This window comes from Charadrius vociferus, unplaced genomic scaffold, assembly GCF_000708025.1.
Source record: "Charadrius vociferus isolate BGI_N301 unplaced genomic scaffold, ASM70802v2 scaffold423, whole genome shotgun sequence".
Lineage (NCBI taxonomy): Eukaryota > Metazoa > Chordata > Aves > Charadriiformes > Charadriidae > Charadrius > Charadrius vociferus.
In genome coordinates this window covers 403274-418639 of record NW_009648149.1, presented here as the reverse complement: position 1 = coordinate 418639, position 15366 = coordinate 403274, and the positions used below count along the sequence as shown (strand labels likewise).

General features: G+C 38.4%; 1 protein-coding gene across 1 annotated transcript in view; it reads left to right on the top strand.

The window, feature by feature from the left end:
* The window catches only part of LOC104285494 (serine/threonine-protein kinase TNNI3K), an 89931-nt gene that overhangs the window by 24970 nt on the left and 49595 nt on the right, over positions 1 to 15366 (top strand). Inside the window, exons 8-17 of the mRNA XM_009883958.1 lie at positions 5300 to 5444; positions 5533 to 5637; positions 6290 to 6384; positions 7035 to 7184; positions 9243 to 9329; positions 10557 to 10613; positions 11662 to 11754; positions 11840 to 11897; positions 12015 to 12209; positions 12561 to 12665. Of these exons, the coding sequence (XP_009882260.1) occupies positions 5300 to 5444; positions 5533 to 5637; positions 6290 to 6384; positions 7035 to 7184; positions 9243 to 9329; positions 10557 to 10613; positions 11662 to 11754; positions 11840 to 11897; positions 12015 to 12209; positions 12561 to 12665 (1090 nt within the window). The remainder of the gene's footprint in view (positions 1 to 5299; positions 5445 to 5532; positions 5638 to 6289; positions 6385 to 7034; positions 7185 to 9242; positions 9330 to 10556; positions 10614 to 11661; positions 11755 to 11839; positions 11898 to 12014; positions 12210 to 12560; positions 12666 to 15366) is intronic.

Genomic DNA, 15366 nt, shown 5'->3' with positions numbered 1-15366 from the left:
GAATCAGAATGAAAAGGTCAGAATACTGCTGAAATATAGCGACATTTGCAGCCTAACAATAGCCAAAGTTCTTCAGCCCAACCACAGTATATAAGAAAAACATATAAAAGAAATGTACTGCCCAAGTATATATCATCACAAATGTTCATATTTTACATATTCATGTATATAAAACCAATATGTTACAAGTACAGTCGGTTCTCCAGATGCTGATCTCATAATTTATGTTAACATAAACACTGTAGGGAAGGACTAAGTAAATTCTGTGTATTTTCAGAAATCACATAAGGCCTTTCAAGCACATTTCTTGAGGTATTGATCAGATTCCTTTCAGCTCCAAATTAATTTTAAGCTCATTAATATATCTCAAAGACCAGCATGCTATTACAAGCTGCTGTCATTCAAAGTGCCTTAACTATCTTGAGATTTTTACAAACTGATTTAGCATGGAATTTCTCATTTCTGTTTTAAACAACTTCTATGTCCTTCTTTCTTTTTTCACACCTTCCAAACTTGTAGAGATTTTTTTTTTGCATTACTGAGTCAATATGATTGCTACCAACTTGTCTTATGTATTCTGTCCAGAAGTTCAGTTTTATATTTTAGAATATCCAAATGTTAGGATGTAGCAATAACTGGGGTACAAAGTATCACTCCATAGTTTCTGGTTCATTCTTGTAATCTGGGAGATTTTTTCTGGGATAATTGTAATGAACAAAGCAAAGAGAAGTTGGGTTTTTTTCTTAAAGTAAAGTAGAAAAGGAAGTTCATTACAATGAGAAACCATCAGTATTCCTAAATAGCCATCCTCTTTCCCCATTTCATCGGACTGAACTCCTTTTGTCTCCTTGCTTTTCTTGTAACCTCAGTACGCTCACGTTCACACCCGACTTTTCTCTATATAGCTTCTAAGAATGAATATTCCGCACCACGGGTTAGATCCAGGTGACCCACTGGTTTTAGCTGTAGCCTGGCTATGGTCCTGATGGTGAGAGGTGTGCTGTCGAGCCCTTTAGGTATCAGAAGGGTACGTGTTTGGGTCTCAGGACTTCTGAACCAAAGTCCAAGTCATCTAACTATTTGTTGTTTCTCAGTCTCACCTGCCACTTACATGAAGGAAGGTAAACTTGATTATTGAAAATAAAGAGCTGTGGTTTTTGCCTGTTGTTGTGTTATCAGCGGTCCTGATTGTACGGCCACACCTCTGCTGGTGTCCTAACACTCTGGCAGAAAAAGAAATGGGCGAATGAAAGGTGGGGATTTTTAAGAAGTAATGGTAATTCAGAATTGTCAGTATGTTCCACTCTTTTTTTGTGTTCCATTTCTTTGAAATCAAGGAGGCCCTGGAAATAATTGCTTCTCAAATGCTTGAATGTAGAGGTAGGATTTGGAATGTAGATGTTAGCATGACGTCAAAAACTGTTCCTTTCAAAATGAAAGAAAAAATACATATTTAAAAAACTGATTTATAGCCTGATGGGGTAGCTCAGAAACAGAATATCTATAAACGTAGAGAACTAGTTGGTGGCCAGGAAAAAACATTTCCTTTGCTTCACATAAGCTAAATACTATTTTTTATTATTTTTCAAACTAGTCATCCTGAAGGTTTCTTTCAGGGACCATGTGATATAGAATATGTTCTTTGTCTTTGTAATTCCTATGGTCTTTTAATAAAATTTGCCTACTTTCAGGACTACTGAGCGACCTAGAGTTGTGGGTCCTCTTTTTTCAAGGATCTTCAAAAATAACTGTCACCTCTGCCAAATACAATCAATTTTAAATTTAACACCAGAGTTTGATATTAAAAATCCAGGCACGTTCAGTCATGCGTCTCTGAATATTAAACAGTTATCACTCATCAGGCAATTTCCCTTATTTTTTTAAAACAGGCTTGCACTGTATTTTTTTCATCCTTTTACTTACTGTAATGGTTTCACTTGTTGCTTTCTACCTACATAATATCTCAGTCCTAAGGATAATTTCTACAGTACTCCACTTTGTTCCAGACATGAACTTAGCATTTCCTTATTTTTACTATTCACTTGTAAGGTAACCTGAATTTTTAATCTCTTGACTGCCATGATAGTTGCACTATCTATCCTCAATTTAATATAAAAATACTTTAAAATCTCAATTTGAAGAACTCTCCTGTAATCTTATTTAGTAATTCCTGAATCAATATGATGTACTTTTTTGCCATAACTCTCTTCTAAAGTTTTTTTGACTGATTTTGTTTCTCCTTGACTCTGGAATTCTTCCTAAGACAATATTCCAGTTTACCTGTCATGTTTCATTTAGAAATCAAAAAGCCATCAATTAAAACAAAAGCCATCACCTCGTGTTGTAGTTAGATATCCTTCCAGGGGCAAAGGAAATGGCTTGCAAGTATTTGACATCATTTCCAACTCCATAAACAAAGATCTATGTTTCCCTCCTTGCTCCACCTTACACCTTGTGCTGTAGAAGCTCACGGCCCTGAGACCCCTGATGTCCTTCAGGCCATTCTGTGGCTTCTAAAATGCTGACATTTAATATTACAAAACTTTGACATTTATTCCCCTCTTATTTATTGCAGAATGAATACTTCAGAATGAATCTGTGTCTGGTACCGCATCATAATAAAAAATAAAGGCTAACATGTCACATAAATCTATAAAATGATGAATTCTTTTAGAATAGAGAAATAAAACAGTTTAATTTTCTTTAGTCCTTTTAATATAAGACTGATAGGAAGGTTAGTGGGAGCAGTTAATGAAATTTGCAGGCCACAGGCTTAATGTAAGTTACAGGAATTCTTGTTTTTTCTTTTTTTTTGTCCTGAAACGGAATTCATCTTTGAAACTATCTGTCACTAGACATCAGTGAAGTTATAAGTCCAGCTCATTTTAAAGGACTGTCCATTTCTGTGAGCATTCAGCATTACTTCAGAAAAGTTTTAAGAGACATTTATTTTAATTTTCATTGTTCTTTCTGCTCACAGAAAATCAAGAGAAGACAGAACCTCAGAATGTGTTTGGTTTGCACTTTGTCCCAAGGAGACTCAGCTATAGAAAATAATTTTTCCTGAGATATTTGTCAAAGTTGTGCTTAAAAGCCCATGTAGTACAAGTTTGGAGACAGATTAATCCTTAGAAATCTATTAATTTCTTGTAAACTGTGTCAAAGATCTGGATTTGGTGCTAGACCAAACTGAGAATTAGATATTGCACAAAATAGACTGGATTTGTCAGTTCTCTCCGTTATGGTATCGACCAGTTATGGTTGTTCTATCTTTAAACATAGAAAGAAAGACACTAAGAATCACAGAAACACATGCTCTCTTTAAAAAGCGAATAAAGACCTTTTTTGGATAATCTAAACAGTATTTGTATGTCTCTGTACCAATGGAGGAGTCTGCCTAGAGCCTTGCCCACTCTCTTCTTGGCTTCCTACTAGATGGCCTAAGAAAGAGCCGTGCCAGGTAAATCCATACCCGTTTCAGGCATGCCTAAGAAGGTTCCCAGGTGCTGGAATGCAATTGCCTACCCTGGAAACATGCAGAAGGCTCCCTGGCATGGATGTGGTCCAGGGTAACTGTCAGTCCCAAACAATCCCTACCTGGGTCACGGATCTTCCAGGGATGGCTCCCCAGTAGACAGGTTGCTGCTATTGGTAGATAGCAGCAGTTCTGTGGTCTTGGCCTCAATGCCAGGAAGGTTCCCGGTCATGGTTATGTTATTAGCAGACGTGCAGCCCTAGTCTCGCACTGTTCACTTGATAAGAACTGTTCTCAAGACTTGTTGGGTTTGTATTGTTCTACTGCAGAATCATTTTTAAAGAGAAGTTCATGATAAGCATGCAGTATCGCTGGGTGCTATACTAAAACAAGAGCAGCCAAAATTAGATGGTTTCAGAAATGGGAATTTGCTTCTGCAAACTAACTGAAACAGCATTTTGATGTAACAGATCACTTATTGACCGCTTTCCAAGTGCATTGCTGAACTGGGATCCAAATCTGCAAGAATGCATCTTGGTCTTACTGAAAGCCAATTGAATCAATGAATTTTTGAAATTCCCTCATTGCTTGCTAATACTGACTGTTCTACAACACCACTATTATTTCACCCAAAATGTCTGAGAATATGAGCTAGCCAGGAGCTTAAGAAATCACATCAAATTCAAATCCTTCGTGTACATATGCTGATTTGAGAGGTATTTAGAGTAAATTAATTTCAGTTTTCTTTTGCTTTTAATCTTACACTGTTGTGTGTTGATTAAAGCAACTGTTTTTGCAGATAGAAGGATACAAGAATTGGTCTTCAGAAATTTAGGAAAAAAAGACTTCTATTTGGTATATTCATTTAAGTTGTATGCAACATATGCATGGTTTTGTGACTTAAAGCACTGAAAAGGGCAAATCTCTTAAACATAACAATACCTTTGGAAGTCACATTGTGTGTTACCCAGACGAAATTCTGTTGAACCAAGAGAGATAAATACCATTCCTGCCCAAAAATGTCTCTAATTTTGGCCTTTCTTTTATAGTTTAATGTTATGTCAAAGAATACCCTAATCTTCTTAAATATGTGAAGGGCATATGTAATCATCCTTGCAGGTGAAGAGAGATGTTGAGCAAAATGAAAACATTGGTAATCCAGAAGTCTGAATGAATTCTTCTCTTCCTTTCTTGCCTTATATGTATTTATATTTTAACAGTGACTATGAAAAATGTATCCTTATTATGTCTCCTTTATTTTGTTTAAATTTCTTTTTTGTAACCGTATAACTATATCAAGAATCCTTGATTCTGCTACTCAAGGAAGCTAACATAAACCTTAAAATCAACTGGATTTTCCGTTCCTAAGACCAACAATGAAGTATGTTTCTTTCTAGTATTTGTAATTAGTAACTATTGTTCCATGCATTTGGAATAACTCAGTCAATCGTTTTCTTACATATAGCAACTACATATCTTACTTTTGCTTCACACGGTAATATACTGACAACAATTGTTCTTTCTAAGGGTCATTTATAACTTGTGATTCATTCATGGAAAGCTGCATGGAAACATTCAATTCACCTGCTACTTGGAGAAAGCAAAAAGTCATCTTAACAGTATACTACAGATGACGCTGAGTAATGTAGTTTTGATAGATGAAAGCTCACAGAAATTTCAATTCTAAAGAAATAGGACCATAAATATTTCAGTGGGAGATTTTATAGCATATACGCACAACACATAAAGCGTCACTAAATATCCAAAACAGTCTATGTTAAGTATAAAATATTTCCTTTGGTCTCTTTCTGGGTCAAATGGCAGTGAATGCTCAGGACAACGAAGATCACGTTCCTCTGCACTTCTGCTGTCGATTTGGACACCATGAAATTGTAAAGTTCCTACTGCAGAGCAGCTTCGAAGTTCAGCCCCACGTGGTGAACATCTATGGAGACACACCTTTACATCTGTGAGTCACGCGGAGCAGCTCTGTTTTACACAGGTTGGGCCTGATGAGAAAGCCAGTGTTGTTAACTCTTTACTGCCTTCACCTTCAGCGCGTGTTACAATGGGAAGTTTGAAGTTGTGAAGGAAATAATTCAGCTCTCCGGAACAGAAAGTCTCACTAAAGAAAATATATTCAGTGAAACAGCTTTCCACAGGTGAGACGTGTAGAACGCCGTTATCGATAGAATTCTACTTATACATGCAGGTAATACAACACCCGAAATAACAGATGTTTCCAACAGCCAGATGAGGAACAAAGCAAGCAGTGAGCTCGGGCTGGAGGGTAAGCGTGTATCTGGAGATACAGGAGAGGACGGGAACTAAGAGGTAGAACCAGGCAGTGAACAGAGAGAGAGCAAGCAAGAGAGAGAAAGGTAGAAAGGTTTGTCAACGTGTCTATGAATAACAGTTTCTTTTTCTGTCCAGTTTGGAAGCTGAGTTTGGAGCCTGTTCTGCCTAGAAACCTGCTGGAGTCTAGATATTCTAAACTAGAAATGAGGTGGCAGAACAGTTTGGTGATGATGCTGTAAGTTTGTAAAGTGTTATTTAAGAGGCACTTTGCAAAACAGACTGCATTAATTTTGCAGAGCTGTTCAAAATTAATTTATACAAGAATAATTAGAATGTTTCTGAAATGACAGAAATGAACATGCTTTGGTGGATTAATCATGCATTTGCACATTTCTGAAGATCCTTTATTCTATTGCTACATTTTTATCTCTGTGCAATTCTTTTTAAATTTTTGGCTACCCAAAGTATTTGTCCTTTTATGGACTGTAGCATTCACTTTCCCCTTTATTTTTGCAGTGCTTGCACCTATGGAAAGAACATAGAACTTGTAAAATTTCTTCTTGACCAGAATGTTGTAAGCATCAATCACCAGGGAAGAGATGGACATACAGGTAACATCATCATCATCCTTGTTGTGGATGAGTGTATATACCAGCACCAGAAAATTGGAAGCTATATACACACTCAGGATTTCCAGCGTAATTCCCATGTAATTCGATGATCAGCATCCAATTACCTTTCAGACAGACCTCAACTTTTTTGAAATATGTTTGCAGGCAGGCATAGAAGTGATAAGAGTTCTGTGCGGATATGTCAGGCTGGTTAGCTTGTATACGAGTAACAAAAGCTGATGTAAACTGATTGTCCCATGGTTAGGCTTCTAAGCAGTTTTAAGAATTGGGCCCAACTATTATTCTGCTAGGGACTGGGCATGCAGGACATAGCGCCTGAAGGGCCGCACACCTCCACATCCTTACTATGGGGAATGAAAAAAGAGCCTTCTTTGTTTCTGCTTGCTTTTCCTCCTGTATAAAGTTGTTAAATGTGATTTGCAAGCAGAGGAGTAAATGCTGGCATGTTGTGTAGCAGGCAATAGATTGGTTCTTGCAGCGTTAATATTTCATTTTCACCTATTGCCTCAGGTATTTTTTAATAATATATTCCTTTATCGAGGAAATCAATTTGTGCTTTACAGTTGTTGCTACAAGCCCTATCATGATGTTCTGACAGTTGTGCTTACCATGCTTCTCTGATGTTCTAGGATTACACTGCGCTTGCTACCATGGTCATATTCGACTTGTACAGTTTTTACTGGATAATGGAGCTGATATGAATCTGGTAGCTTGTGATCCCAGCAGGTCCAGTGGAGAAAAGGATGAGCAGACCTGTTTGATGTGGGCTTATGAGAAAGGTATGTCAATTTTCTATTTTCTGCTACAAAATCCATAAGAACAGTACAGGAAGGAGAGAACAGTACGAAATAACCCCTCAGTCCCTGTAGACTAAGAGCTCTCACCATCTGCTTTCCAGTTCCTGGCATGAAGGGTTATAAAAAACAGCCCTTTCCTTTATCTTCTCAGATACTCTGTTAAACATCAGCTTAATTCAAAACAAACTCAAAGACAGGAGTATTTATGTGCTGCTAAAATAGAAAATGCACAGCCTGCTCAGAAAAGCCTATTTGTCCCTCTGGTATGTGCATGAGGAGTTTTAATTTTCTTACTGAAGGAGCCATTACAAAGAGCAATGAATCAGAGCCAGTAATCTTAAATTCTTGCAAATATGGATCAAAGTAAGGCATTTTCCATGGTTCCTGTTATACTGTCCTATATGTAGAGCAACGTGTCAGTTTTCTGTCTTGTTTTTGACTCCATGCAAATAAAAAGTTTTATTTCTTCCTGAAAAAGTTTCTGATGTTTACATCCATTTATGGATTTCATCAGTGTTTGAGCGCCATGAATTTATGTGGGACACCCTTCAGTTTATTCTTCCTGGCACTGCTGTTCCACCCCCATGGACTGTCGAAGGGTATTTAGCTGTCTCTTCATTGCTTGGGTAACGAAGCGACCATCTTCTTTGGGTTAGCATTTATGGTAATGGAAGTGACAACACTTGAAACGTTTAGTTTGATCATCCCCTGCATTTTGATGTCCAGAAAGCTGCTGCCTGTAAAAAACTGTCCTTGATTTAAATGCCTATGTTTTAGAGATTTGTTCCATTATGCTGAGACTCTGGTGTGAGCTCATGCCCCCGGCAGCCTGGTGAGTCAGCAGGACTTCGTTCCTGCAGAAGGCAGCTTCTGATAACAGGATAGGAGTCAGAAGAAAAGCCTCTGTTTCCTCTAGCCCCCTCAAGAGTTGGAGTTGTAAGCTTTTTGCAGGACCCTAGAAGATCTAGCAAACAACCTTTCCATAACTGGTGGTCTTACTGGTCTTTCTCTGGCTTATTATAAGCCAAAAAGTTTGTACTCATTAGAGTATTAGTGAAAAATATCCTTAAAGAAATGCCAACAAACTTTGCAACTGGAGAAGCAGGACATGGTAGATAACATTTGGTACCTGACCCAGTCGTCACGACCTCAGTACAAACACGCATCTTCTCCTGCTCTCCTTGCCCCCTCTCAGGACAGGAATGTTTCCCATCGGCCGGGTGTCCCAATAAGCAGCGCTGAGCCCAGCCTTTTACAGCGAGCACAAAGCATGAAGCCCAAAATGCTCTTCTTTCCTAAGTGTTTTCTAGGGGATGGGGGAAAATATGAGTTAAAGTTGAGGGATTCTGGGACGTTCCCCGCCTCCAAAAGCATTGCAGTACTATTTATTATGAGAATGACTGTAATATAGTAAAACTGAGTTTCAAAGGCATTTCAAAAACCTGATATTGGCAAAATGCTCTGTATGAAATTAATGAGGGAAAACTCATCTTTGAAAGGTTTAGAAAAGAATTAGGAATGTTGCCAAGCAGAACTTTGTGTGTCAAGCGTCCGAGAGCATGTGTGCTGTGCGTACACTGCTCTCTTCTGGTTCCTTGCAAAGGAGAACGATGAGTATAGCAACGGTCTACAGCAATACAGTGCACTAATTGTGTCCAGTTCGGGACACCAGGAATGAAATATTTTCAGCCACTGGTTGTCCTTGTAATGCCTATTGAAGACTATTGTCAACTTCCACTGTAGGATTTCTGTAGCGGGGCTTTTTCTATTGCCATATATCACATTTTGGCATTAGGTGGACTCATGAAAATAACATGCTTGTTTTTATTGGCCAGTATTTCCCTGTATTTCTGTAGTTAAGAATCATAGTATGTTTCAGATTAGTGCCAGTGTGTCTTTGTTTACATGTTTTATAGGCACATTGTACATTGTTTTAAAAATCCCCTGATTTTGTATAAATCAATTAAAAAAAAAAAAAAGCCACAACAAACAACTATCGCATTTACTTGCAAATCCTTTTATTTCCTGTTTCTTTCTTAGGTCATGATGCCATTGTGACCCTTCTGAAGCATTATAAGAGACCTCAAGACGAATCACCCTGTAATGAATACTCACAACCTGGAGGAGGTATGGTCTGAGAAATCGCTTTATTCTCTAACTGAAGGGTCTGATCCAAAGACTGCTGAAGTCTCTGGGAATGTTCCCCAGGTGTCAGGGAGCTTTGGATCAATTCTGTCTGGCACAAAGAAAATTAGTGTCATGAGAATCCCCATTTTCCAGGTACCCTTTACTTATGTCAAAATTCTTCCTTTATCTTAAAATAGAGGTGTCACTTTGTATTACTGCCTAGAAAGAAAAGCTAAAAGCTGCGAGATGAAGATCAATCCCTAGTAATCATTACTCATACCTTTTTACATCCTTAATGCCTTGCTTAGCCATTCTCTTTGTGTTGTTTAGCTCTGATGTTTCTTTGATTACTGACATTCGGTATATTCCTACACTCAGTCACCTTCATATTTTTTAGTATCTTTGGATGTCTAATTCCCCTTTGGGAAAAATTAATTACCCTTTTTGCTACAAAAATACTCAGTTGTATTGGCAAGTGAATGACAAGTGCCAAGAAGGACATAAACACAGGCAGTTAGACAAACAGAACGTTTTGCAGTGAGTAGAGAATGCTGCCTACAGAGAGGGTGAATACCTTACACGTGGTGGCTTGTCCAGGTCAGTGACTCCTCCTGCTGTGGAACCGGGAGGAACCCTACAGTCCGCTGCAGGACCGGTCTGCTTCCTACATAGTTTGACCTGTTCCAGGTTTAGGTTTGGTGTCTCTCACGTGTGTAAACCTTTAGGGGACTAAGTTTTTCAGGTACTGGAAATTTATTTTGGTAAGAAATTAACACACCCAGACAGATTTTTTTAATGCCGCTTGGTAAAAGAACTCTGCTCCCACTTAAGGAGAAAAACAAGAGACAGAATATTTGGTATATGGAGAAACCTGAGGTCTTTTAGAAGATCTGGTCAGTGAACTAAACAGTGCAATACGCTTGCAGCCCAATTGTCAGAATTTGTGAACCTGATCTGAGTCCCTTTACAAAATCTAGCTGATCTAAAAGGCTATGTTGGCCGCCTTTAACACCAGTGAAAGTCAGTATCATTCTGCAGTGTTTAGTGAAGCTGTATACAAATTACTTCCAAGAACTCAGCAATATCATGTCACAATCATATGTGTTTGTGGGCTTACGTGTATTTTCACTCCTTTAGTATTCATTCTTTAAACAATCATTGCCTCATTAATTTATCAGTACAGATGCTTATAGTGTCCATAAAATTCCTTCTGTTCTTCTATTTCAGATGGTTCCTATGTGTCAGTTCCATCCCCACTGGGAAAGATTAAAAGCATGACTAAAGGTATTCTGAATGGCAAGGGAAAACTTGAACTTTTATGCTCTTTTGACCCAAGGTGTTTGTCAGCCTAAACATACTATGCAAGATTCATTATTCCCGGAATTTTCATTGTTCAGAAATGTAATGATGTGCATAAGCAGCAGCTATATCCCTAGGATAATTTTAGGAAACAATATACTTAGATTTGTTGCTCAGCATCATAATAATTCCTGTATTTATCTTATTTTCATTTACTTTAAAAAGTATATTTATTTTTATTTCTTTGGAGAAAAGGATGTGATTGTGTATTAGTACAAATGAAATACACACATATCCATGAATCCACAAATATTGTATTGAATTCCACTGTAAAATGCCTGGATTGTCTTTACAAGAAAAATTCTGTCCAAAAATAATTTGTGTTAATCTGAAACACATATAGATAAAACATTCAGATGGACATTTGTACTCTAAAATATTTCATTTTTTTGTGGTGCTTTCAATTTTCCACTTCAAATATTCACTCTGGATATAATCAAATCCTTACATCCTTTACACAGCAGCATTGAAATGTTCCATTTACAAATATTCTGATAACTGTTATAGTAATAAACCAACAAGATCAACAAGGTAGAGATGTTTGCTAACTAAATTAAGTTGCAAAATTTAGATTCCACATGTCACTAAAGAGTCAGTCAGATCTGGAATAAATCCCCTGCATTAGTAATGAGCACTAGCTACACAAGAAAGAAAAGGGAACTAATTCTCCGTGTAAAGAATTTTATGCAACCATCACATGATACAGGCACAATATGCTTATGGGGCAGTGTTCATCAGCAATAAGATTTTAAAGCCACAAATGCCCAAGGCAATGGTAGTGCTGCAAGTATTTGTCTGTTACTGGGGTTTACTGTGGTGACCGAAAGAGAAGGGAATAGGATTACCAGTCAACAAATTTACAGAAGGAAAATCAGCTTTTACTGTGCAATGGTTTTGTGAAGTTAAAAGCTTATATTCTGTCCTTCTCCGTGACCCTGCATTTTACAAATAGGATAAGTGTTTTCTTTTGCAGAAAAGGCAGATGTTCTTCTCCTTCGTGCTGGTTTGCCATCACATTTCCATCTTCAGCTCTCTGAAATAGAGTTCCATGAGATTATCGGCTCAGGTACCAGAAACAAGAACGCATCCGTTTTAAATGTCTGATGTTCATAATAAATATCTTTGTGCTTACTTACTTTAAACCATTTCAGGGTCTTTTGGAAAAGTATATAAGGGGCGATGCAGAAATAAAATTGTCGCAATCAAACGGTAAGTTTATCAGACTTTTCCATCTTGTTTGGTTAATTACTTAATTTGAAGTATTAAACCCCCCCCCATACTTTATTATAGTTTTGCTTTACTGTTTTCTCTTGTGTAAATTCTAAGCTATCGAGCCAATACCTACTGCTCCAAATCTGATGTGGACATGTTCTGCCGTGAAGTTTCCATTCTCTGCCGACTGAATCATCCGTGTGTGATCCAGTTTGTGGGAGCTTGCTTAGATGACCCCAGTCAGTTTGCTATAGTCACTCAGTATATTTCTGGAGGATCGCTCTTCTCCCTGCTTCATGAACAGAAGAGGTATTCCTCTCCTTCTCTGCTTGGGCTTGTGGTACGGAGTTCGGAAGACTAGTAAACCTATGCTGATTATTCATTGGAGTATAAAACAATAGAGAAAGGAACACAGTAGAAAAATTTTAGCTTTGATTCAGATTATTGGGTGTACAAGGGAAATTAATAAGTAATCACAAAATTGTTATTTAGTCATTATTTTACATTATATACATATATGTTTTTTACATTACATAGATTATATAACATTATTTTGTATTCAAAAACCTTTTAAAGGTTCCATGATCCACAGATAAAAGCAATTTAAAGATAATTCTTGTCTGTTTATTAACTTTGAGTATTTTTTTTTTCAAAATATAGAACTCTTGATCTGCAGTCTAAATTAATCATTGCAGTAGATGTTGCCAAAGGCATGGAGTACCTCCACAATCTCACACAACCGATCATACATCGTGATTTGAACAGGTAAGTTTCTTTCTCTACCCTAAAAATTCAGGGAATATGAAGCCTCAAGGCAGTCTCACCTGTACTTGCAGACTCTTGTAACCGTGTGGTACCTCGTTAACACTGATGGAGCCTGGAGGAAGGTCTGCTTGCATTGGGTGGACTGGGGAACTGGGGCACGATGCTTTCACGTTCACTGGAGGCTTTAATACATTTTAGTTGAAGGACTTAACAGACAGTAGTCAACTTCATGCTTACAATAATTTCACTGGCAGATATCTTATCTGAAATTTACAAAGTATTTGTACCCTATTTGCATACATCAGTCCTGTGGGATAGCCTTTTTACAGTTTATGCTATCTAATAGATTTCCCTGGTATAATTTTTTGAATCCAAAACATTAATTAATTTATTTAACCTACTTTTGCCCCTCTAAGCATTAAGTGCCTACCGACTAGTCCCCCTAAGGTTGATGCAGAAATGCGAAAGACTTCCAGGAGATCATCCCTCCCGTGTGTTTTAGGTGCCTGCCTTGAGAAGGGAGGAACCTTGGTTGAGCCTGTGTTGTTCTGGGGAGGGCAGCAGCCATCCAGTTTAGACTGAGTGCCCAAAGCTGACACTCAGAGAGGTTTGGTAGGTAAATCCCAGCCCAGGAGTCAGCTGACGCTGCCACTGGCAGAGAAGTAGGAGAGAGTCTACATGAGTCAGTCATCCAGATTTCCTTCTGGAAATGAAACTGGAGTGAAAAAAACTCAGAGTTTTTATACAAACCACTACGAGTCGCATTTGCTGAACTGTAACTGTCATTGAAGGATGCAACTGCTAAAACCTAGTATTTTCTCACATCTGTCGCACCAATGTTCAGTCTTTGTTAGAAGCAGGAAACATCTTCCCTACTGAGCAGAATTTTCTGGTGTCATGTCTACATCAGAAATCGCTCAGACTAGTCATTCTGCACTAACTTCTGCTTTGGAAGTGGACTAACCAAAATTACCTTCAGGCATATTTAAAGAAGAGCAACCAGGCAAAGAAAGTTAGCACTAAACAGCTGTTGCACTATTTAGCTGCGGTAGTTTGCTTGGAAATAGCTCTTCCATATATAGGAGCATGGTGACAAGAAAGCTGTAACAGAAAGAATTCTTTAAAAGTAGGCTGGAGTGAGTTATAAAATGGGTTTTCTTCAGTGTCAGACATACACCTCTTCATTTTCCACTAGCTTAACGACTTCTTTTTAGAAAAATCACAGGAATGTTCGTTTTGTTTATATCTCAATGACCAGTCCTATAGAGTTGGGGTGATATAATAAATAACATTTTCCTGCATCTTGCTGTAAGTTTTCATTTCTTAGTGACACTGATAGCTGCAGTGAAAGATTCCTTGTGAAAGACGCACAGTCTTTTGAAAAAGGAGCTGGATTTTTCCCTTTGCTGAGCAAAGAAGTAAACTGATTGTGAGACTGTGCCCAGTTCGGGGTTCTGGTATGAAATATTGAAAAAGATACGAGGCAGCAGCAATTTCCTGGACATTGTTGTTGGCGTCTCCAAGAGAACAGCATGACTTGCACATGGGAGTGTGCAAGTTCTTGCTCTAAGTGTACCTACACTGACAGCTCTACAAAGGAGACCTATGAAGGGAGAGACCCAACTGTAGCATTTGTCCTTTATAAATGTGAGGTTTCTTGGGATTTGAAGCATAACAAGGACACAGAGTGTAGATATGTGTAACACCAGTCACAGCAGTGCAAGCCGAAGCCCACCGAAGCCAGTGTCCTTTCTCTGGCAGTGGCCAATAGTGACAAATTTGAGAGCCAGGCATGTATATAATAATAATGCCTTGAATTCTCTTTTAGTTCCCAAGAACTTTGGGTTCAAAAGGGTATTTTCAAAAATAAGTACCTACTCATGAAGCCACATTTTTAAAATGACAGAATAACTCTATTTGTGGATACGGGAGAAAAAATAACGTTGCAGACCGAAGAAGAAAATCAGATCACTAATGCAAAAGAAACTCCACATTTCTTTATTTTAGTCTTAAAAATGCAGTCTTACAAACCATATCACTTCAAGGCAGTCTTCTGGGATTTATGTGTCCTAAGTTACCAATATTGGCACAAATTCTGTTTTATATATAACTGCAAATTTTAGCACACTTTGCTTTATTCATCTGCTCCAATGTATGAGTGCATCCATCTGCTCATGCTGAAACTGCTTCAAGCACATAAAAATGGCTGCTGCTAACCGTTGCTAAATACATACCCAGTTACTTTATTCAAATGTGCAGATATGGTGTTCCTGCATGCATATGATAAATGTATGTTGTTTAGAAGGATATTGCTGGTGTGTTATATTTATCAGTGTATATTGACTATATGGCAGCTTAATTTAAGTATATTAACAAAAGCCATATTCTGCAATTTTACTGTAGCCAGTTGTGTGAGGTTCAACAAGGCCAAGAGCCGGGTCCTGCCCTTGGGTCCCACCAACCCCATGGGTGCTACAGGATGGGGCAGAGTGGCTGGAGAGCTGCCCGGCGGAGAAGGACCTGGGGGAGTTGGTCAACAGCGGCTGAACAGGAGCCAGCGGTGTGCCCAGGTGGCCAAGAAGGCCACCAGCATCCTGGCCTGTGTCAGGAACAGTGTGGCCAGCAGGACTGGGGCAGCGTCCATCCCCCTGTCCTCAGCACTGGTGGGGGGCCCACCTCGAGTGCTGTGTTCAGTTTTGGG